Source organism: Lepidochelys kempii, chromosome 22 (genome assembly GCF_965140285.1).
Source record: "Lepidochelys kempii isolate rLepKem1 chromosome 22, rLepKem1.hap1, whole genome shotgun sequence".
NCBI classification, from domain to species: domain Eukaryota; kingdom Metazoa; phylum Chordata; order Testudines; family Cheloniidae; genus Lepidochelys; species Lepidochelys kempii.
Window position 1 is genome coordinate 7776902 of NC_136401.1, and position 25600 is coordinate 7802501.

General features: G+C 46.5%; 1 protein-coding gene across 2 annotated transcripts in view; it reads right to left on the reverse strand.

The window, feature by feature from the left end:
* KIRREL3 (kirre like nephrin family adhesion molecule 3) overlaps positions 1-25600 on the reverse strand; it is a 725113-nt gene that overhangs the window by 72331 nt on the left and 627182 nt on the right. For both annotated transcript variants that reach the window (XM_073320928.1, XM_073320926.1), the window contains exons 8-10: positions 7742-7890; positions 5936-6063; positions 459-585 (exon numbers count right to left, since the gene is read on the reverse strand). In XM_073320928.1, coding sequence (XP_073177029.1) covers positions 459-585; positions 5936-6063; positions 7742-7890 — 404 coding nt within the window. The remainder of the gene's footprint in view (positions 1-458; positions 586-5935; positions 6064-7741; positions 7891-25600) is intronic.

Consider the following 25600-nt stretch of genomic DNA (forward strand, 5'->3'; position numbering starts at 1 on the left):
GACCCAGTATGGCCGTTTTTATGTGCTTAAACAGGCTGCATTTCCAAACTAGGTAGCATGAGGGGGTGAAGATTCACAGAAAAAAAGTGAATCATATTGTTTCAATCTTCAGGAAAAATATAGTTTGCCCTCGGGGCAAACTTCCAGCCTGGACGTTTATCTTACCTACACTGGGTCAGCCCATCCCTAGACAAGAACTCAACAATGTTTCCACAATGCCATGAATCGATTTGTCCCTCTGAGGTACAACCAACACAGTGTCCATAGAAAGTGGAGCAATTGTAATACGTCTGGTTAGGAACCTTGCAGGTGTATCTGAGGGTGGCATTTGCCCTCAGAGTGACTGTCCAATTGGACAGACCAAACCTGCTCACCCATGAGCTATTAATTTAACAGGGACAAAACAGCGAGGCTATCATCACTTTCCGACAGAATAATGATAAAGAGATGACAGGTACCATTGACAGTCAGAGACACCTCCCGTTCGCCGGCGCCCACCCGCGGAACCACTGCTCGGCAGACGTATTTCCCCGCATCCTCCTGGCGGACACCTTTTAATGTTAAAGTGTTCTCGTTGCTCAGGACCTGAAAGAGAGGAAAGGCATGTTTTAAAGAAGGGCAATGCAAATTTGTCCAGAAACGTTAATGTGTTCTGAAAAACCAGAGAAGCATTTACAGTTCAGTGCTCAGGGTTTCAGCCCCAATGCTACAGGTATGCTATAAATGTAATCCTGTTCATTAGAGCTGGGTGGGAAATGGCTTTCCCATCCTATGTATATTTTTGAGAGTTCAAAATTTGTTCTTATCCCAAATCAGGACAAAAAGTTGAAGTCTCAAAACTTTTCATGAACCAAAGAACTGAATTTTTCTTCAGATCAAGTCAATCAAAATGTTTTGTTTAGATCATTTCAAAATATTTTCTTTCGATTAACACCTCCCCCCCACCTTTTTTCAGTCTAATTAGCTTAAATTTTGAAATAAAAAGTCATTTCCAGACTTGAATTTTTTCTTTAGAAAACGTCAAAACAAAATGTTTTGACAATTTTGAAACTCTTTGTCCAAAAACGTTTTGTCAGGAGATTCATTGAAATTGACCCTGTTTCACAAACAGCTTTGGTTTCAAAGTGCTGGCATTTTTCAATGAACAAATGTTTTGTTGAAACATTTGGGATCAGCACTAATGCTAATATAATGTAACTCTCTGTCCCACTCTCGTGACTGGGCCATATCCAGCATATATACATATACAGACTCTGTTACTGCCTCCCAGCAAAGAGACTAGTCATTGGTTCATTCAAAGAATAATTCTAAAAAGAACATTATTTTTTAAAAGTTTTCAAATCCAAAGGCTTGGGTCCTGCACAGAAAAGATAACTAGAACCAGTTGCCAGAAAAAGAGAAAAATAATACAATTTCTTAATGGTGTGGGAAATGTCTTCCCATTTTTCAAAATTAGATTTTTTTTTTGAAGTTTGAAATTTCAAAATTTGAAACTTTCCATTAGCTCTAGGGTTGGTGAAGACATGGGGGGACGGGGGTAATGATATGCACATATTCTGTTTAATCTGTTCCCCGTTTTATCCTAAAATTTAATCATTCAAAACCGTCACCGTTTCGAAATCTGAAACAGGTCCACTAATTTTCAGAATGACTAAATCTAGGAAAATTTGCAAAGAGCTAATCACCCAATAATTAGTGTGAGACTCAGAAAGTCTTTGCAACCCACCTATATTATGTGATCCCTACAAAACACAAATTGACAAAGAAATCAGGTCTGCAATGTCGAATAGAAAGATGCCACACGTGAATTTTGGGGAGCATTAGAGCGGAGTGCACTCCTGAATGGCAGGCCCTTGGCTGTGAACAGCCAACCTCCCATCCCTTTGAGAGTAAAGTCAGCCCTGTTGCCTTGAAGCAGTTGGCCTTACAGGTATTTTGCCACAATACCATTCAAAGCTTGATATAAATGTAACCCATGATAACAGTGTGTGGCTCCTTGTCCCCCTCTACTGGCTGGGCCATGGATAGCAGACCACTAGTTGCATCCGATGAAGTGAGCTGTAGCTCACGAAAGCTCATGCTCAAATAAATTGGTCAGTCTCTAAGGTGCCACAAGTCCTCCTTTTCTTTTAGTCTGCTACTGTCTCTCAACTCGGACACTAATGTTTCAGCTCATGCGTTTAGATCTTGCACTCCTGCGTTCCACTCCACAAATGACCTGAGCGTGAGTGTCATCACATAAGGATGACTTCACGAGTCTAGCAGAGGCTTGTTGTTCATCCATTGCTATCCTAGTGCTTTGTCATTGGCTGACCAACAAGCACAGGTGACAGCTGGCAGGTACAGCCTCAGTGAGCTCCAACAAACCAAGGGCCAGGCCTTCTAACAGTAGGCTCACTGACTGCAACATAGTGCCAACGAGAGCCACCAGACATAACAGATGGCTTAGCTGTGTCAAAGGCATGCCAGCCGGAGGACTTCATGCAACCAGCGTGTGCTTGGCCTGTGGCAAGGCACGTGCACAAAGCATGCAGCGCCACACCCCTGTGCCTGCCCAGACTCGGAGCTGGTAGGAGCAGCACGTATGAGCACACTAGGCATTAGCTGCTCAGATAATCTGCACTCTCAGCACTCGACTAGAAACGTTTGCTGCTTGAGGTGGAAATGTTAGTGCATGAACTGCACTCTTGGGAAGTGGAGGTCCCACATGTGTGGAGAGGGGTCTAGTCCCCTGATGATGTGAGTGCAAACAAGTAGATGTAATTATGTTTTATATTCTCTGTACGAACTGTACAATGCAAAGTGAGGCCAGTGTGCCGAGGAGAGAGCAGACCCCAGCGTGCATTGTGCATGCTTTGCTGGCCAAGCTAATGACCTTAGAACGTGCCCCTTTCTGTCACATCATAGGGACACTTTAATACTCTGGAAGCTAGGAAGGAGGGAAATCAAATGAGTTCATTGATGCATTTGCCGAGATGCAGTCACAGAACTTTTCACCCAAGGATCTCAAAGCACTTTCCAAACACTGACTCAGCCTGATGGCATGCTATAACGAGGGATTATTACCCCTATTTTGCAAATCATGGAACTGGGATGCCATGAGATAACGTCAATGGCAGAGCTTGGAAAAGAACGCAGGAGCCTTGATTCTCAGGCCCTGTTCTAATCACTAGCTTGCACTGTCTCCCTAACTAAACAGGGCCACACTCTCAGATCTTGGGGGCAGAGTGGGGCTGCCAATGAGCCCCCTATTCCAAACCCCAAGGTCAGAGGAAGAGCAGAATCACATGCTATCAGTTACGTGCAAGCTGTTGTTTTGAGATCCTCTTTCCTGGCAACTTGGGGTTTGCATCAACCTGCTGTCTTTGACTCTTCCCCAGAAACATGCTGAAAGCTGGAACTTTCGACGCACTGCCCTACTGCCCCATCGGTGCAATTAGCAGGTTTATTAAAACTGGAAAAGTGCTGAAGCAAAGCGGGCTGATGCAGGCAGTCAGCAAAATCCCAGCCCTTGCAGCATTTAGAAATGTGATGAGTCTAAACCAAATAGTGGCTTTTGGAGTCAAGTATTTCTAATTACCTGTGGAGGCAGCTCATGCCAATGGCTAATTTCCCACCTATACAACCGAATCTGTCAGGGTGGGCAGGTTGCCAAAGGGGACTGGAGACAATTTTTCTCAGTAGCTGGGCGGGACCTCCCCAGATGGGCCAGAGAGATGCGGTACCTGTTCTGCTCTCCCTGCCGACAGTCAGCTCTTAGAGTTGCCAACTGTGTCCACATATCTATTCAGGGGACATCATCATAGGGCCTAATCACATCAGCCACACTATCAGAGGCTCGTTCACCTGCACATCCACCAATGTGATATATGCCATCATGTGCCAGCAATGCCCCTCTGCCATGTACATTGGTCAAACTGGACAGTCTCTATGTAAAAGAATAAATGGACGCAAATCAGACGTCACGAATTATAACATTCAAAAACCAGTCGGAGAACACTTCAATGTCTCTGGTCACTCCATTACAGACCTAAAAGTGGCAATTCTTCAACAAAAAAACTTGTGGACTCTGCACCTGGGAAAGGTGTCATGGTCCAGCAGCGACCCGAGTTACTGCAAAGGGACATCCCAATCCATCTGCCCTCGTCCTAAAATGGCACTAGCTACTCCCCCACAAGGAGGAAGATTCATAGACTTATAGAAGGGTGGGGACAGGAGAATGGAGGGCAGAGGGGAAATGGGGATTTCCCTGGAGGGACTGAGCAGAGGAATCCTCAGGACCACTTGGAGGACGGTGAGGGAGAACCCATGCTTCACAGGTTGCACCATGCTCTGCCTATGTTTTGCAGTGCATGCATCCGACTCTTCACACTGCTCCAAAGCAGCCAGAGGTGACTCTCAGCATGGTGAGATGTCAGTGGCCAAGGGAGCATTGAAGCAGGGCCAGGAGGAGCAGAAGAGCATTGGAGATAGCTGGGAATTTAGCCAGGTGGGCTAGAGGAATACGTATGTACCCCACATATGCACTCTCATATGGAAAGGGCTGAGAGAGCAGCCAGAAGGTTTGGTGAAGCACAAGAGCAGGCTCAGGAGGTCCAATATCGAGCCAAGTTCAGGGTCTTGATCCTTATCTTCAAGGTGCTCAATGGCCTGGGTCCAGTGTGTATTTCAGATTGTCTGTAGCTCCAGCATGAAGTCTGTGGTCAACAATTCTAATCGCATGTCACAGTGGAACTTTTTACAATAAAGGTAAAACTCGTCTGTGCAGGAGATAGAGCTTTTTGAGGGGTGGTCTGAGACTGGCATGATGTCCCATAGGAACTAAGGACCATCACAAACCTCATTACCCTTCATTGCAAGGGCAAAGTGCACTTCTCTGACCTGCCTTATTCTCACAGGTCCAGAGAGCAGCATGGACATTTATTCAAACAAATACGTAAATAAACCCCTACCAAAATAACAAACCCCATGGCACACACAATCCTCCCCCTGGGGAGGTGATGAGAGAAAGAATGAACCGTACGGTGACAAATGTTAATGCACAGCCGGAGCTCAGATACTCTGGTGATGAGGGCGGTATAAGAACCTATATAGAATAGGATAGCCCCCAATTCACCACCATTTATTATTGTATTATTCAACTAGAACAGTCACTGCTGTAGGGACAGTTGCATCATGGGCATGTTCCTAGAGGGCTGCTTATATCAGTACAGATACAAATGAATCTGCACAGGTATTTTGTCGGTAAAACTACATTGGCAGAGGGCTTGTGCCATTTGGGGAACTGGTCAACTTCGCTGGCAAAAGTTGAGGGTTTTGTTGGATGGACTCAAAATTGAGTATGGATGGCACTGGTATATATTTCAGATGTCCTAAGTTGTGGATCTCTGCTCCACAGCTGAGATGGATGTTTGCCTACGACACCTGTTTCACGAAGGGATAATTCCTTACGGAGCCAGAGACAGCAGGGTCTCCTGGACTCTTCAGGGGACCAGGGTGGTTATACAGGAGCCAGAGGACAGTTTGACCCTGTGAACCCTGCACTCTCATTGAGGTCAATGGAAACAACATGCAGGACTGGGCCATAACTAAGCTATTCTAGGTGCTGAGTTCCATAACTCTACCTGATTTTGGTGCTGCTCACCATGGAACTGTGGTTTATCATTTGTTTTACAGTAAGCACCAATCTCCACTGGAGCCCCTGCACTTGGCAAGAGACAGTCCATCCCCCAAAGAGGTTATGTTGGAAATAGACTCTCAGAAGGCATGTGATTTGCCCACGGTCACACACTAGGTCAGTGGCAGAGACTGGCACAGAACCCAATTCTCCCGAATCCCAGTCCAACGACATGTCCATTTGCCTAGCATGGCCCTCCAGGGCTCACCCCTGATTCAGAACATAGTGCAGCAAGACCCGGGTGACTGAGATTCTTACCACGCCTGAGCCCCGCTTCATCCAGACGATGGTCAGTGATGGGTTCCCAGTCCAAGCACAGCTGAACACTGCATCTGACCCCAGGTCGACAAGGAGGGACTGTGGTTCTGTTGCCATCCTGGGACCAACTGTGCATAGGAGACAAGCAGAGAAGGTGACTGTGTGGAGAAACAGAGTCAGATCCACTGACCAGCACTATCCCCAGCCTGATGAATGACAGGCCAAAGGTTCAACCAATCAGAAGCTCCTGGGCCAAAGTGGCTATCAGGATGATGCAGACCCCTGAGCTTCCACCATCTCCCCCCTCCTTGAAGCATGCTCTGTTTTCACAGGAATGTAGGGCTGTAAAGAATCTCAAGAGGTCCCCAGGTCCAGCCCCCTGTGCAGAAACAGGACCAAGTAAACCTAGACTGCCCTGTGCAACCTGTTCTTAAACACCTCCAATGATGGGGATTCCACAACCTTCCCTGGAAGCCTGTTCCAAAGCTTAACTACAGTTATAATTAGAAAGCTTTCCCTTGTTTCTAACCTAAATCTCCCTTGCTGCACATTACACCCCTTACTTCTTTTCCTACCTTCAGCGGACCCGAAGAACAATTGATCCCCGTCCTCTTTATAGCAGCCCTTCCCAGACTTGAAGACTTATCAAGTCCCGCCCTCAGTCATCTTTTCTTCTGACGAAACGTGCCCTGTTTTTTAACCTTTCCTCCTAGGTCAGGTTTTCAAAACCTTTGATGAGTTTTCTTGCTCTCCTCTGGACTCTCCCCAGTTTATCCACATTTTACTGAAAAGCGTGGGGCCCAGAGCTGGACCCAGTACTCCAACTGAGGCCTCGCCAGTGCCAAGCAGAGGACGACAATTACCTCCCGTGTCTTACACACGACACTCCTGCTAATACACCCTACTAGCTTTTTTTGCAACCGTACCACAGCTTCCCTGCTATTCACCAGGCCAATAACCCTGTCAAAGAGTGAAGTTAGGTTAGTTTGGCAGGATTTGATCTTGACTGGCTATTCCTTATAAACCCCTGAAGGTGATGACAAATGGATGCTCACTAGTTTTTCTTAGGCTACATCTACATGAGAGACCTTAAGCGGCATAGCTTTACTGATGCAGCTGCGCTGCTGCCAGATCTCTCGTGTAGCTGCTCCGTGCCAACGGGAGAAAGCTCTCCCGTCATCATGATTAAACCATCCCCACAGAGATGCTCTCCCACTGACATAGCACCGTGCACACTACCGCTTATGCCAGCGAAACCTATGTTGCTCAGGGGTGTGTTTTTTTCACACCCCCCGACCAACGTAAGTTTTGTCAACATGAGAGGTAGTGCAGGCATGGCCTAAGTAGATTTCCAGGTATCAAAGTTAAGCTGATTGGGCTAAAATTCTCTGAGCATGATCGATAAATACATCTCTCTGACAAGCCAGGAGAGCCAGGACTAGAAACCTGATTCTACAGCCCCAGGAAAGAGGCCTCTGCCTGTACCCCATGGAACAGAACCCCACTGGGTCCATTAATTTAGAGGTAAGAAAATAATCTGCACGGTCAACAATTCAGTGCAGTGTTAATAAAACCCTTAATAGCTAAATCACCAGGAAGCCCCGTTTTCTCTGACTCCAGGCTGCGATTGCCAAGGCCGTCTAGCAGATTGGGATTTCCGTTTCCCATTATTTTTAGGCAACTTTGAAAGTCCCAGAACTGATTGCAAAATTAACCTATGCGGAGGTGCGCTTTGGAGCCGATTTTAAGCTGTTCCTTTGGGGCTGGTCTGTGTTCCTGAGGATGCAGAAGCAGAGAAGAACTTACAGTAGACATCCACCGTCCTGCTGATGTTGGTACTGCCCAAAGCATTGGTCACCTCACAGGATACTGGCTCAAAGAAGAAGGTGTGGTCCACAATGGTCTCATAGGAGTCGCCCGATGCTTCCTTTATAACTTGACCTTTTTTTGCCCATCTGTAGAATAAAAAAATAGCAAGGTTGTCTTATTCTGGCAGATCTCATAGAGAGACAAGGTGGGTGAGGTGAGATCTTTTATTGGACCAACTTCTGTTGAGGAGAGAGAGAGACAAGCATTGGAACTGCACGGAACTCGTCTTCAGGTCTCCTGAGTTCTGTGTACCTAGTAAGCTTGTCTCTTTCACCAACAGAAGCTGGTCCAATAAAAGATTTTACCTCACGCACCTTGTCTCTCATACTAGAGACCAACATGGCTACAACAACACTGCAAACGCTCATAAAGAAAGTATCAATTCCTCTACCCCCAGTCATGGCTTCTGATAAATAAGAAGAGCTGACCTTTATAGGACATTTTTCATGTCACAAGATCCCAAAAGCTGGTACAACAGCATGCTTCTCTCAGCACTTAAATGCAACTGTCCCAAAGACTACAGCAGCTGTTGCATTATGTAACAATTTAGGAGAGGAAGGTGTGAAGAATTTGGTATCCAGTTTAAATGGCTGGAGGGATTTTAGGTAGCAGAATAGGCCATGCTTTCTGTGGTGAAAACCAGAGGAACGACACCAGGGATGGAACTGGGATTCTAATTTCCTGAGTCAGGATATCAGGGTTAACACACATAAAGGTCCACAGAATCTTGAATGCTCACAAGTGGTCAGGACATTGGTTGTATTTAGACTTGAAGGATTCAATCTTTTATCAGTAAATGTTGGTGAACATATCGTTCACCGCACGCACACAGATCGACAGAGAAATATTTCCATTGATAATACTCGAAATGTACAGACAAGCAAAGAAAGAAACATGCTGCATGATAACCTATTTGAGTTGGATTTAAGGATATTTATTTTGCATGTTTTCATGTAACGTTGCCAGTTGTGTTTTAATGGTCTTAGAACTTTAACTTTTTGAATCTCAACGTCTACTGTCGTTAAATAATTAGCCTGACCCCTCTATCGTCTGACTTCTCACAATTCTCCTCAGCTATGAACATTTAAAATGGACAGAAATGAATAAAGATGCTTAAAGTTAAACACTGACATTATCCATCAAAATGATAAACAATGTAAATGGAATTCTGCCAAGCCTGATTGTATTTTACATCTGGGAGGGGGCACCCCTGAGACCCCATTGTCCCCTAGCACCAGGCTGGGGTATTGAATCTAGACTGACAGAGAGGGGTAAGAGATCCCAACTCACATCCTGGGATTTCCTTGGAAGTGTCGCATGCAGTTACTGCTCTGGATAAACCCGTATAACATGTGAAAGCCAATAGCAATGACAGACACAATCTGCATCTGACTATCCAAAGGGCTGCTCATTCAGGGCCTAGGCCAAAACCCACTGAAGTGAGTGGAAAGACTCCGACTGACTGCAACGGCCTTGGGATCGCTCTGCTATTGACAAAGCCAGGCTGGATTTGGGTGCCATACAGATAATACAGGTGGGGCCCAAGAGGACACGCACTAGGCCTTATTGTTTAACCGCCTGGCTACCGTTAAGCCTTCGCGCTCCAGCCACGCCGCTGAGTACCACAGCCCCTACGTTTCCGCTAATGACAACGGGCTGCCAACAGGTGCAATGGAAAACCCGGCAGCAATGGATACGATTGATGGAGAATCCCTCCTCCCAAGCACAGAACAGTCCGAGTCCAACAAAGGTGTTCAGGAGTTCGCATCCTCAGCTGAGTCTGTGTCTGTGACCAGGCCTGCAGGCTGCGGCAGGGGACAACAGCCCTGGCCGCTGCTTGTTCTCATAGCAATTCCAGCAGGCAGGAGTGGCCAGCCCACACCTCCCTCCCCTCTCTGGGTTCACGGGGCTCCCCTGCATTTTCAGCTATGGAGCTGAGGGCCTGTCTGCAGTAGGGGTTTTTGCACCAACATGGTTACAACCCCCCACAACATAAATATGTTGCACTGGTGCAAAGCAGGACTTGCACTGCTGTGATTTTCCCTAAAAATCAGCGCTGTGCACCGAGTCCTAAGGTGGACATGTCTAAGCAGGATGTAGACTGGTGTGTCGGGAGAAAAATCCAGATCAGTGGCTAGTGACTGAAGACCTTAGCTGTTGGTTGCTTGCTGCTTGGGTCTCACTATTGCAATACAGAATGCCCTTTTGCAGAAGAACATCCTGTGTTTGGACATGATCATACTCAGCATGTAAGGCACCCTAAGGGCTCAGTAGTGCAGATGTTAAAACATCAGCTTTGCTTTGGGGACCTGGGCTGAAGGCCTGATGAGGTCATGACTGAGATCATGAATTTGAGGATTTCATCCTAGTCCTTAACAAGACATTTTTCTGTATCACAAAACTGCAACACAAGTGATCACCTCTGTTTAAAGGGACTGACTATAACAAGGAGGCTGCAGATCAGGCCTGAGGGGGTGCAGGACAGGAATAGCAGGGGAGATCCAGGCCAGGATTGAGATATCTTGGCAGATCTGGGGGACAGGGAGGAAACTTGTTCAGAGCTGCACCTGCTTCCAGGAAGAGCCATTAGTCTCTAGCTTTCATCAGCACCACACTGACCCTTCATTCCTTGCCAAAAGGAATGCATCCCGGTCTATCGTCTGCTGTCCCATACTCACTGTGCAGCTCACTCATTACTGCCTGCCACAGGCGCTGATTTAAACCATTCGCGAGTTGCTCTGCGTCCCAGTAAACATCTCAGCGCTCCTTTATTGGGGCAGACTCCTCCGGGGAAGGTTTGCAGTGAGAAACACCTTTCACTTGGATGCAAACAGCTTCAAATTTGCAAACACTGAAGAGTCAGCGGTGGAGGAAGCTGCAAACCAATCTCTGGGGGATTGGACCATCTGTACCACGGGCTCCTGCAAAGTCAGCCTGTAAGGTTCATGCCTCTGTTAACTGAATCCAGGCTGCGTTAGCTGAACCTTTCTGTCTCCAAAGTTAATTTAAGATAGCAAAGGTTTTCAAGGCACCCAGCACTATGGCATAGATGCACCTATTAGATTTGTTAGAAAAGTGTGTGTGTGTGCAGCAGGATGTGTGCTTTTGGCATACTGTAATGCACAAACCATCAGAACCACAGGTGAACTGAGTTTGGTGGTCTCAGTTTTGTAATCTCTAGTAAATATTTGCCCATAGGGCATTACCGCAGCAGAGTTGGCAGTCTGCAGGCATGAGATGCACCAGCATGTTTCAGAGTAGGACTGGGGGGCACTGGAAGAGATTTGTGCCAGAGCTGGAGCAGCAGAGGCTGGTATGCAGGTCAGGAATGCGGTGCATTGGCAGAGCTGGACTGGAATAGGGAGGGACGTGGCACATCAGGAACACGGTGCATTAGCAGAGCTCGGGGAGTTGGGGGGATGTTTGTGCAATGCCTGCCAATCAATGCGATCAGTCTTTCACTATCAAAAACACTAACTCCCCAGCTCACCCCTCCCTTTTTTTTGATTAAAGGGAACTTTATCCCTTTAAGGCAGCTGAAATAACATTACACTGAAAAGCCAAGCTGGCATTTGCTACACTGCAACGTGCAAATTGTCTTTGCGGACAAGCTGTCAACTCAGCACTTGAATTAAGCTGCTGTTTGCCAAACAATGAGCAACTGTGACCTAACAGGGCACCATCTGGCAACCTGCCACTCTGGGGCTGTTGGGAGAGTGAGTGGAGGAAGGGGGCGGGGGAGCCTATCAGGGTGTCTGAAACTCCAGCTGCTCTTTAGTGGCAGGGAAAGTAGTAAACACCTCAAAACAAAAAGTTAAATCAAAGGCAGTGACAATCCTCTGATGAGTCTCAATTCTCATTATCTCTGGGGGACGCACATCTCATCCACTCAGACAGGGTAGGGAGGATCAGGTCCTGCTGCCCCCTGGATGAAGTAAAGATGCCTTCTCCCTGTGTCCCAACCCAGGTGCCGGTAAATAGCAGTACCATGACCAGCCCCACCCTCCTCGAACAGCTGAGTGCGATCACCTGAAGTTCTGCAACAGCTTCTGTACTAGGAGCCCGTGCTTGGGGCAGGGCAGTTGATCTTCCCTCTCAAGTCCTCTCCCCTTCCACCTCTCTGCTGTCCCCCCCGCCACTCCATTAGAGTCCTTCTCTTGTGGGTTGTTGTCTTTGCCTCCTCTCTTTCTTTCTGTCCTCCCAGCCAGGCTGGCCAAAGCTTGTCCCTTCTTCCTCACTGGCATTTCTAGCATCTGCAGCTCCCTGTCCCCACAGCTCAGACCCAGACAGCGACATTATAACAACAGCAACAATGGATCATACAGCAAGTCGAGGGCAGACGTAGAACCGGACTCTGGTCTGAGCACTAGGAGCATCCCTGATATTCCAGACCACATCGCTGTCATGGCCAGGCAGCTCAGACAGACAGCCGCGCCCTCCCACCGCGGTGCTCTCTGGGAGCTGCAATGGAGTGCCCGCAGCTCCAGTGGAAGTCAGTGGGAGCCGCAGGGTCTCAGCACCTTGGACAGCCCAGCCTGAGTGGGAATGAAACAAGAACCTGAGAAGAATTTCTGAGTGTTACAGCCCTGGAGGAGCTCCCCTCCAGGACGCTCACCAGGCTGCTGAACTGGACTCAAGTGTTGGGTCCCAAGTGGTCTTGGCTTGCGGGGGCTGCGCACGGTTTAGGCCCTGTCTGTGGGCCTCCAGGTGCAGACCCTTTGTCTGATACCCCTCCTGGCAGTGGAGGCCCCCTAGTGCTGACTCCCCAGCTGCTCTGGCATGCTCCAGAGTTCCAATGAAGCTGGGGACCCTCTGGTTTGCTGTTTCCCTCTTTGGGGGCTTTGTAACAGTGTAAGAGAGTAACACACACTCTGCGAAGGAATTTTGAAACACACACACTTTACACACAGAGAAAGCACAAGAGAGATACAGCTCTCTGGAAAAATAAACACCTGCATGTGAGACTGCCTCAGTTTCCTCCCTCCTCCTGAAAGCCCTGTGGAGCTTAGTGTCTTCCAGAGTCCTGGCCTCTTGTGCACACCCCTCTCCTCTTTCCCAGTCTTGTTTTCTGGTTCTGCTCAAGCACACACAGATGCCCTCTTGCTTATAAGCAGAGTTTTGGTCATGAGTCCCAGTGGCAGACCTCATCCCCCAGCCATGCTGCAGTCATTTGCACAACCTGCTTAGTTTGTGGGGAAGGGGTGGAGCCAAAAAGAGACATTACCAGTTAATATCCTTCCAGGGAGTCCCCACTGTCCTGAAGAGGCAAGATTCTTCAACTGTTAATGTCTGTCCCATCCAGGGCCACACATCCTGGGGCCTGACCCTGTCCCCTTAACACAAGATGTATGATGCAAGGAGGCAGTGGAAGACAACCACAAGATCATGAATGTACAGAATTAATACAATCCAGGTAGAATTCACAAGTTCATATGGACGGATCCCGGAGCGTCACATTGGGATTGGGTGTATCTTGCACTGGCAGCCCGCTCAGCAGAGAGGGGGTCACGTGGCCTTCACTCCTGTGGGGGCTTTTACTGGGTGGGGACGGGAGATGTTTTGGCAGAATTGCTGTAGGAGTGTCCACGGACCACCTGTGCATGGTTAAGTGAACCTCACTGAACCAGGATGGATGACCTAGGAGGTTTCACACACCATCTGATGACATAAGAATTTTGAAAGAGTTATTAGCAGTACAAATGTGAGCCTATTTGTATGCACTTGCTTGCTCTCCTACCTCATTTATCTTCGTGCCTCTAACAGATGCTGACTGGCCACTTGAGTTTCTCTGCCCTGCTGGGTTAGGGGTTTTTCAAATCAACTTCCCCCCTCCCTCCTTCACTAATTAATCAAGTGACTTTGCTTTTATTTCTGCGGCTGTGTTTAGGGTGTTAATGAGCAAAGCCCCTCATCTCTTTAGGATGAAATCAGCTCCTCGCTAGATAAGGAAGAAGAATACCAGCCTTTCACCGTACTAGAGACTCACCATCTTCCTCAACATCCCAACATGCTGGAGAATCATTAATTAATTAACACAAGTCACTATTATCTTCAATGCTCTACCACGGGGGAAACTGCAGCTGGAGAAGACAAGTGGCTTACCAAAGGTCATACAGCAAGTCACTGCCAGCACTGGGAATAGAGCCCACAAGGCCTGACTCTCATTCCCCTGTGCTAACCATTATACTACACCCCCACTTGATACCAGCTAGGGGTTCAGAGGAGTCACAGATCAGGCCTCCCTGCCTCCCACCTCTCCAGATGTTGCCCACCTCTCTCTTGTCAAAGCTCCTGGAGCACCCCATCCATTCTTGTTGCCTTGACTCCCTTTCCCTTCTCCTGGATTCTCTGCAACCACAACTTCTGCTTTGTCCACTCCACTGAGCCTGCCCTTACCAAGGTCACTAAAGTCATCCCCAAGGGTCTCTTTTCCCTTCTCATCCTCCTTGGCCTCTACAACATGTTCAGAACAGCCAGTTACTCCATCCTTCCTGAGTCTCTCCCCCTGGGTGTCTCCATCTCTATGCTGGACTGCCTCTACAGTGGCTCCTCAGGGGCTGCTGTTCCATGTCCCATTGGACACAGCTCAAGGTCCACCTAACAGCTCAGGGTCCCAGAAAGAGATGCCACACGTCCCAGACTGGTTTTCCTATTAGCCAAAGTTCCTCCACCCCCTACTGATCTGTGTGTGGGGACCCTTACCCATGCAGAGCCTCAGGGAGGTCAGTGTGGCTGAGGAATCGAATCTTTCTATCAGTTTTATACTGCTGCCCACCACTGTAGTGTCTGAGCACCTTTCATGTAAAATCAATAGCAACAGTCCCTAGTGGGCTGCCTATCTGGATTGGCTTGCGGGACTGAGGGGTTAGTCACCACCCATGCCCCAGCTCTCACTGGCTCACATTCTTTTCCTTCCCCCAAAAGACGTACAACCGTAAGGCTATTGTCTCTTTAAGTGCCCTCCTCCTTGGCATAAATGTTCTTGGACTCCTCTGAGGCTGGCCTTTGTCGGCATGTCCTCCCCAACTCTGTTACACCATATCTGTGCATACATTTCACGTTGCTTACTCGTTTTCTGGTGTGGTCCTGAAGCTACACGAGAGCTTATTCTGAGAGAGCATTTCTGACCCAGACATAAACAGGAGACATTGGAATTCTCACAAGCATGGTGGTTCTTGAGGCCAAGCAAGTCCAGACAAATTCAGATAAGAATCTGATCTATAGGACACTTGCCTGAACAAAAGTGAGGTTTTTCCAACTCTGATCTGCTCCCACATTCATTTTGGGCTCCTCATGTCACCAATACTGCTCTATTCCTTGTAACTCTTCTGCAAGCTTAGCAGTGTCCCTTGCAGAGCTGTCAGAATAACTCTTCAGTTGTCTGCTGGATGCTATCTCTTTCTTGCTATAATTACTGGTTCATCATTGTCCATAAAGGAGAACATCTGCTGGCACTCCCACTGCAGCTGTCTCCTGAGGGCTTTTCTCCCTCCAGCGACTGCTCCAGGAGAGGCTGGTATATATTTGTGATGTCCTCTGATTGTAATTCACCAAGGCTTTGTGTAGCTCTCTGTGTTCAGTTGACGTAAGTCCTCATTTCCCCCGCATTTATCCTGTTGTTCAAAAACCACAAATCCTCACCACAGCAGAAATCACCCACATCCACACACACAGAATACCAGTGTTGGCAAACTGGAAATATTTTGTAGTTTTGCCTTAAATATTTCTGTTCTATTCAGGTACCTTTAGTGCCCTCATCATGACACCATCTCACAACCATTAATGGATTTTTAACCAGATGAAATTCAATGCTGATAAATGCAAAGTAATGCCCATTGGAAAACATCCCAACTATACATATAAAATGATTGGGTCTAAATTAGCTGTTACCACTCAAGAAATAGATCTTGAATAGATCATACAATAGATCATTAGATCAACAGATCAAAATAGATCATTGTGGATAGTTCTCTGAAAACATCCACTCAATGTGCGGTGGCAGCCAAAAAAGCAAACAGAATGTTGGGAATCATTAGGAAAGGGATAGATAATAAGACAGAAAATATCATGTTGCCTCTATATAAATCCATGGTATGCCCACATCTTGAATACTGCGTACAGATGTGGTCGCCCCATCTAAAAAAAAAGAAAAAGATATATTGGAATTAGAAAAAGTAGAGAAAAGGGCAAAAAATGATTAGGGGTATGGAACGGCTTCCATATGAGGAGAGATGAATAAGACTGGGACTTTTCAGTTTGGAAAAGAGACAACCAAAGGGGGATATGATAAAGGTCTATAAAATTAAGACTGGTGTGGAGAATGTAAATAAGGAAGTGTTATTTACTCCTTCTCATAACTCAAGAACCAGGGGTCACCAAATGAAATGAATAGGCAGCAGGTTTAAAACAATCAAAAGGAAGTATTTCTTCACACAACGTACAGTCAACCTGTGGAATTCTTTGCCAGAGGATGTTGTGAAGGCCAAGACTATAACTGCGTTCAAAAAAGAACTAGAGAAGTTCCTTGAGAATAGGTCCATCAATGGTTATTAGCGTGGATGGGAAGGGATGCAAAACCACGGTCTGAAGTATCCCCTAGTCTTTGTTTGCCAGAAGCTGGGAATGGGCAACAGGAGATTGATCACTCGATTACCTGTTCTGTTCATTCTCTCTGAAGCATCTGGTGTTGGCCACTGTCAGAAGACAGGATACCAAGCTAGATGGACCATTGGTCTGACCCAGTATGGCTGTTCTTATGTTCTGTGACCTCTGTGAGGTAGTGAAATATTATCTTGATTTAATAGGTGCAGACTGAGGCCTCACTTCCATACTTGCCAATGAACAGCAACAGAAACACAGGACGAGAGGCATATCTAATAGAAACTGCAGAGATTGGCAGAAAATGATAGGTCAAGATGGAATTTGTCCAGGACACCAGAGTTCATACCCCATCTCCTGGGAAAAATAAAATGGGTCGCTAGTGCACACAAGTAGTCTTGATCTTGGTTTGGAAAAAGCAGGAAAAACCACAAGAAACTGCCCCTCCAATAACCCATGCTATCCTGCTAGGGCCCCCAAACACCCACTACTGAATCACCAATCTGTTACTTTATACTGGCTTCCCTCATCCAGCTACTGGAGCCTGTCTGTCCCTGCTAAGCTTGGCTGTCTAACTGGCTCACAGCACAAATGGGTTCAGCAGGAGGCTATGTACACGGTTATTTTACATTTTTGTGAATAATGACTTATTTATATCTAGTTATATCTACAAGACAGAGCCAAAACCCCAATCCTGAGAACTCAAGAGACACAAAGACTGTGAGCAATCTATTTCCATTATGAAAAGCAAGAAGCTGGGGTGTGATATGATGCAGGTCCTCTCTGTTGAGTGATTCCCCAGGGGTCGTATGGCTGACCGTCTGGACTAGACTCTGGATAGTGCTACAGCAGGGCAGAAATTGTTACAAAAACATGTCCACCATTCCATTCAAGATGGGAAACTTCAGCAGGGTATTCAAGAAGCCCTATCTCCTAGCCCCATCTTGTGGTGGGGTTTCATGTGGGTGGTAAGGGCCAGAATGCACTGATGGAGGGGAGAGAGATTGCATGAGTCTGATCCACACATTAAACTAGAGAGACAAAAGCGCCTCTGAAGAGCACAGAGCCCTGTTGCTACTGCACATGGAATATTACTGAGTTTCAGAAGGATGTAGAAAAGTGAGCTGCAGAAATGACACACAGATTAGAGGATAAATCATATGAGGAGAGACTAAGGGGAGGTAAATTTATATAGTCTAGAAAAGACCCTGGGCAACATGATCACAATCTATAAATACCTTCAACGTAACACTAGAAATGAAAGGAGGGAATGGTCTATAATCTCAGAAGATGGTAGGACGAGGAGTATTGGCCTGAAGCCAAGGGAGGAAATAATGAGGCTTGCTAGATATTAGGCAAAAGTTCTTAATCGCAAGAGCAATTGTGACAGTGGAATAGACTCCCCAGGGAGACGGCTGAGGTACCATCACTGCAGATGCTCACTAGCAGGTTAGAGGAGATGCTGGCATGAATGATGGAAGGAGATAGTCTTGCAGAAAAGCAGGGAGTTGGGTTGGAGAGCTCAGACAACTTTTTCTGACCCAGATTAGGTAGGTGGGTAGGTAGGGGAAAGGAAAGGAAAGACCTGAAGTTACAGATTGGTTCTCTCTTCTGCTCTGGAGGATGTAACCAAAAGCAGCACTTGAGGGATAAGGGCGAAAGAATTTGCCCTCGGCCAAAATGTTTCTGAAGAGGGAACAAGTGATCAAAAATCAGGTGAGGTGCTTGCAGGTATAGTTCCATATAAGGCTTCAAGACTGGAGGCCTTTCTGGAAGATGCTTTAGTCAAACACAAGTTATTGGGCTCGATACAGGCGTAACTGGGTGAAATGCTCTGGTCTGTGGTACGCTGGAGGACAGACGAGATGATCTAATGACATTTTTGAATCTGTTGGTAACCACTGATGTGAGGGAGGATAAGGGCTTTGCAAAGAACTAAATCAGTTCCCAAGAGGTGGCTGACTCACCTGTGTAATATCCTCATCCCAGGACATCTGTTCATGCAAAGCAGACTGAATAAAGGTGAGGAAGGGAGCAGGTTTGGTAACCTCTGAGCAAAACTTGAACTAAACCCAATCATCATCTCAGCCACACTTTGTTACATTTTATCATTTATAATAGTTAATAAAAAGTTAATAAACCACTGATAGGTGTTATAAGCATGTTACAGGCATGATAGTCTGTGTCATAGATGACTATGAGCACATCAGTGGAAGATGTTATAGGTGGTTACGAGCCATGGGTATAAATGACCTGTTGGACCTTTCAATAATCTGTGGCAGCTGACTAACCATTTATTAACATATACTAATAATGTACTAATCATCTATAAACTATTTATAAATGGAACCTTAATGGAAAGTGTGACTGTAATTTTTCTGGAAGTTCAAAACAATTTGACCAACTTTTTCATGCACTTTTACACACCAGGATTCTGGGTTTGTAGACCCAGAGGTTTTGAACAAGCCTCTAAAGCAGATCTTTCATAGATCATCTGTTATTAATAATATGCCATTCAGGAGCAGGACTGGGGCATTGAAGGATTATGGACAATCTCTGAAAAGAAGGCTGTATCTGGAAGGTGGAAACACGAGCAGAGCTAAATGAACAGAATGTATTTCTGTGTCATGATGCAAAACATACCAGCTAATGTTCACACATTTTGGGAGCAGTGATTAATTTAGCATTAGTTTTCACATTTCCCCCCAAATTCACAGTCATTTCCATGATGTTTTCCAAGTTCCCAAGAAATTTAATAAAATCACACACAAATTTTGCCTTTTTGTTATGAGACAATGAGGCTGATCGAGAGACCAACAAACAGAAATTGATTTCAGTGGGCTTTGGATTAGGCCCTATGTAAATATATGCCAATGAAAACAGCTTTTTGCTGTTGCAAAAAAGGGGGTCATTAGGTAAGATGACAGTGTGGTTTTAACCTGAGTGAAAGAAACCCAGCCCCCATCTCTGGTGAAAATGGCCAGAGCAAGGGTGGGAAGAATAGTCTGGGTCAATTAAGTCATTTGCTTAGGGTCCCGCAGAAAGTCTGCAATTGAACCCAATCCACTAGATGTGCATTTCCCCATCCTCCAGGTTGAATTTCATTTTGTTATTTTCCTGCCCATATTTCTAACCTCTCTCAGTCCCTCCAGTTATTTGCTCTGTCCTCCCTGGGGCATGCGGCATCTCCCAATTCAGTATCTTCTGCAAATTTAATTGGCGCGCATGATGAAAAATACCTTTGCTGGGTCCTTTTAAGCATTAAACACTTATAAATAAGGAGAAAAAAGAACTCCTACACGCAGATATTCTCTGGAGAAGCAGCATTTTTCTGGGTGAACTGATTACTTTCCAGCTAAAAGTGCAAGTTAACAATGCCCCTACTCCCCCACTCTGGGAGATGTTTGCTTGTGAATGAAGGGTTTTTAAAACATGTCACTTCTGTTTTCTGCAGCCTGGCCTGATATTTAAAGGGAATGTAACGTGGAGCATGACATCCCAAAGGACTGAACTCCGGGCTCACAGGAAGAGCACATTCCAAATCCAGCATTAGGAGTCTTTGCTTTCTTCCGAGTGTTTTAATGCTAAGATCACTGGAGACTCAAGAGGTCTGCACGCACAGAACCGGCACAGCCCAGGTAGAAGCAATGCATGGTCACCTGCCAGTGTGCCTCAAACCAAGGGTGACCAGATGTCCCTATTTTATAGGGACACTCCTGATATCTGGGGTTTTGTCTTATTACCCCCTACCCAATTTTTCACACTTGCTCTCTGTTCACCCTACTCAAGCCTGACCTGGAAGGTCTACTTGTAAGGGCAGAAGAGGCATGCGAGCTCCATGACCTAACGAGTCCTCAGCCTCTTTGGCAACAAAAGGAGAAATCAACATGATTATGGTGGTGGTTTTCTTTACTGTGGGCCCTGGCCCTGGACTGAGAGCCAACAAACAACTTCACAGTAGTCCCCGAACAGCTGCTGAAAGGTGCCAGTGTTTGTCTAGGACTAACCAGCGCAGGAATCTGGTGTGCTAATTGCAAGGGTGTGCCATTAACAATTGCCCTGAACACAGCCACAAGAAATCCCAGAGCAGGTGCTTAGCAGAAACATCTGTGCAGCACGGTTACAAATGCACATGGCGAAAGGGTAGGATGAAATCCAGGATCTTCTCCTCCCAAAACACATGTGTAATCCAGCATGCCAGACCTTGCCCTCTACCAGTAGAGAACAGTGAGACAAACACAAGAGATGCTCTGTTGTCTGTCTCACCAGCACTGAGCTCAAGACTGAATTCTGAGTTACATACAGAAGGCTAAGGAGTACTTGTGGCACCTTAGAGACTAACAAATTTATTTTGAAGCATAAGCTTACAGAAGGCTGTCAGACCTTGCATCTGTCACAAGGTGACAGCACTTTGACCGTCCCTGGTGATTACTACACCACCACATCACACATTGCAAGGGAGCCTGCTAACAATAGGTAGGGGAGCAATGAGGTTTTTGGACTGGTGAGTCTTGGGGGGCAGGGCCAGCTCCGATCCTCTCATTCCTCATTGGAAGGGCCAGAGGAGAGGGTGGAGCTGGGGAATATCTCCTGAACACGGCCATCTTTGCCTGCTCCAGTGGCTGGGTTTGGAGCGCCCAGGCTGCGGGGGTTCTCCTGAGCTGGGGAGTGGACTGGTGCCTTCCCCTCTGACCTCCCCGAACCCAGTGACCGCTTGTGGCTCCTCTTTGCTTCTGGGCACCCACAGCCCTGCCCATCCCAAAGATCAGGAGCCCACCCCCACTATGATGAGGCCTGTTTTAGGGCTTCAGCGAGTGCTGGCAATGGGGCCATTGCAAGGCAGAGGTCACAGAGCGCCCCACAGATCCAGGCACCCTACGCATGCAGGAAACAGCTGGTTGCTGCCATCTCTTAGCTGGAAGCCAAGCTGCTTTGGTGGAGTTTACACCCCATCCAGTGGCGTCTTCCCTTTGCTACCCAAACTTTTTATCTTTTCCTTTCATACATAGAGAAAAACCTGTAGGGCCGGACCCTCAGCGGGGATAAATGGGCACAGATCTACTGATTTCAATGGAACGACATAGATTTACCCCAGCCGGCCCTAGCGTTTTTTGGTTTAAGAGACTTTAATTTCAGACTCAGGAAAATAAGAAGGAAAAAAGAACAAATACAATGTCTATCACCCCCCCACCCCCCCCAATTCATTCTGCCCCTGAGACACAAACTGGTAGCTCTCCCGTGTAGCAGGGAGGGAGACAGCGCACAGAAACAGAACGGTGTCTCTCCTTCCCATTACATAGCTACATATGCCACAGACCTTGGGCCAGGCTCTTCTCTCACCTACACCAGTTTGGCACCCGTGTAAACCTTCTGAGTTAAATGGAGTCACTCTGGATTTACACCAGTGCCAGTGAGAAAAGAATCAGGCCCCCTAAGCTTCACATGAATCAGCATCCTACCAGCAAAAACTGCATCAATCTTTACCAACCCTGGAGTGGGGCAGGCCCTTAATATTGGAAAAGTCTAAACAAACGTTTCTAGTAAAAAAATGAAGCATTCATCCTGATATGCATTCAAGTTGCAGTGGGGGAGGTTTAGATTGGATATTAGGAAAAACTTTTTCACTAAGAGGGTGGTGAAACACTGGAATGCGTTACCTAGGGAGGTGGTAGAATCTCTTTCCTTAGAGGTTTTTAAGGTCAGGCTTGACAAAGCCCTGGCTGGGATGATTTAACTGGGAATTGGTCCTGCTTTGAGCAGGGGGTTGGACTAGATGACCTTCTGGGGTCCCTTCCAACCCTGATATTCTATGATTCTATATGTGGAAGATAGAGTGACTGATCTGCATCATCACAGACAGACAGATAGATAGCACCTCATTCATACTTCAGATGCCTTTGGCATAAGCTATACATACCATCACATTACAAAAAAGTTAAACAAGACCATTTTGTTCCTCCTAGCTACTGCAGCATTAACATCTGCTTCCCCCTGGTGAGCCTTCAGGGCTGGAAGAGCCTAGAACTGCTTCCAAAGATGGAGTTATACAGCAATTTGAGTCCACCACTTCAAGTCAGCAATGCAATGTCCATTTAAAGCACTGCCATTCAGAACCCGTGACCCCAATCCCTCAGGAAAGCTGTTTACAATGACCTAAGTCTGTCCGGCCTAAACTTATTTGTGTGTATCAACAATCTTTAAATTTTTCATTGTTGCATCCATTATTCAGCACCACAGATTTTAGTCAGATGATTGTTTTTAGCTTGGGAAGCCACAATCAATACACCTTGTAGACTGAGCGGCTGAGATCACACGGCATGGGCATATCACCACATGTCACTAGAGCTGGGTGCTTTCCTAACTCGAATCAGGGTCAAAAGTCAAAATCTCAAAAATTGGCATGAACTGAAAATCCAAAACCAATTTCAGTTGGGTCAATCAAACATTTCCTTTGGATTACTTCAAAGCATTTCTTTACAATTTTGGCCTTATTTATCTATTTATTTCAGGGCAGGTGGAAGGTCCAGGGCTCCATGGGTGGCTCTTACCATGGCCAGCTCTTACCATGGCCCAGCTCCAGCTTCTGGCCTTGCCAGGGGGTGGGATTTAGGGGAAAGAGGAGGAGCAGGGGGTGGGCCCCCAGGAAAGACGAAGGGCAGGACCACAGAAGAGGGCGGGGCTCCTGCATGTGTCTTGCCTTTGCCTTTTGAAAAGGTGATCACCCTAAACCTCATGTGCATCACAGCCATTCCCTGAATATTTGTGAGAACAAAAACCTGCATGAATGTTCACAGGCGAGTGAACAAAAAGGGCCATAAGCAGGTTTGCAAGTCAAATGTAGTGAACATGTTCGTAAATCTATCTATTGCCCAATACAAAAGCAGGCCAGATACCTGAAGATGCTAAGTATTATTATTAGGTTATTCTATATATTGCAAGGATACTATGGGGTTTTTAGTAATTCTCTGTGCCTGGCAACTTCTCACTGATGCAACTCCCATTATTTCCAAGTGTCTGAAGTCATGTTAAGCCATTCCCTTTTCCCCTGCTTTAAACCTACAAGCTTCTGCTTCACCTCTTAATTTATCGGCATTTGGGAGCTCATCCTGGATAACTCGAAACCAGATGCTTTAATACACTGGCTTTATTTTTAAAAAATCTAGGAAAGATTTGTTTTCAAGGACAGTTCTTCAGGAGGCTCGGTTTTTTGTTCCCTACTTGTACCACCAAAGCTCGGCTTCTGTCCAACTTCATCTCAGCTCCCTCCTCCAGTCAGCGATCCCTTAACGAAAATGAGTTCTAATTGGTACAGTTTTGTAATTGCTCTTTCCAGAGGCACCCGCTCCATCAACTACTAGCTGGCAATTACATCAATTATATTGATTTCAGTTTGTTGTCATCAATACTGCACTGCAGATAAATGCAAAACTAGTCCAGGCCTGTCTCTCTGATCGGCTGACATTGCTTAAGCAGGAGCTAAAGTCACTTTAAAGCTGTCTCCTTGTTCAGGCCCCAAAGGTTACTTTTGGAGTTTGAGGCTGGGCAGACTAGACAATAATTGATCAATGTACAATTTCTGAAACCAAAATAAAGGGCACTACGCACTCATGCAGGCATATAAAGATTAAAATTACCTAGGGCCTGATCTGAAGCTCATAGATTTTAAGGCCACAGAACCTCGCCCGCCCACTCCTTCAATAGATCCTTAACCTCTGGCTGAGTTACTGAAAGACTCAAATCATGGTTTAAAGACTTCAAGCTACAGAGAATCCACCATTTACTCTACTTCAAACCAGCAAGTGACCCGTGTCCCACACTGAAACGGAAGGTGAAAACGGTCCTGGGTCTCTGCCAATCTGACCTGGGGGAAAATTCCTTCCTGACCCCAAATATGGTGATCAGTTAGACCCTGAGCATGTGGGCAAGACCCACCAGCCAGACACCTGGGAAAGAATTCTCTGTAATAACTCGGAGCCCTCCCCATCTAGTGCCCCATCTCTGGCCACTGGAGATATTGGCTAATATGCCATTGTAGGCAACCTCATCATACCATCTCCTCCATGAATTTATCAAGCTCAGTCTTAAAGCAAATGGAAGTCAGTGGAAAATCTGCTAATCTGGAGACAGTTAGTGAGCACTTATCATCCTATGAAGTGACTCGCCTGAGTAAGGATCACAGCAGGCAACTGGGTGTCAGGATCCTGGGTTCTAGTCCCAGTTCTGTCCTGTCTCACTGTGGGTGAAATTCACCCCTGTGCAAAGGTAGGGCTACCTGGGCCTCTGCATGGGGGTGAATTCACCCCAATGGCTCAGCTAGGGCAGTTCACTGAATGTCTCCCTGCCTCAGTGTAGTCCTCTGTAAAATGGGGCAATAGCATTTCCCAGCTTGAACAACTAATGCGTGTGAGGCACTGAAGTCATTGGGTGAGAGGGGACATTAGTAGAGTTAATTATTTTTACCGAGGCAGAGCCCGTGGCTTGCATTGTGCAGCAAGCTGTAAACACACACTTGCTGCCCTGCACCACACAGCCCACATACTCCATAGGTACAATCACTGTAGTGAAGGGTGGGCATGACCGCTCTAACTCCTCACTTCCCTGCTGTGGGGCTGATTCCTCCACAAGTTACTGCCAGCCTTTTACCATGTGGCTGCTAGCTTGGCCAACCCAGCAAGGATTGAACCAGGGACCTCTCGATCTAAACGCATACACTGCTACAGCTTGAGTTAGACCTCCGAGGCTAGGGAGCTGTAACAACTCACATCCTCTGTGGATCGGGTGCAGAATGGCACCTAACCTATACCATACACGTACCAGTAGGCTGCATACTTCCTCCGGAGAAAGGAAGCTCATCCTGAACCTTTAAAGCCTCTAGACGTTCCCGTCCTGGATGAGCCCCCACGTACGTCACAGCCTCTTTTTTGGCCAACACACCCAAGACAGGCATCCTACTAGAATGGCCATTCTGATTAAGCATTTTCCAGCTACATGGATTGCGCTGTGATTTGTAATTAACAATACAAAATAAAACATAGGCTTGCTGCATAAATTGTGTTTGCTCAGAAGGATGGAAAATGAATAAATATTTTGTTTGGCCACATTTTAATGGCTAAATGAAAGTATAGAGAACACCCCAAATACCTTAAATAAATGCCTGACTCAGGAAATGAATTAATTAGCATTTAATTCCTAGGAATG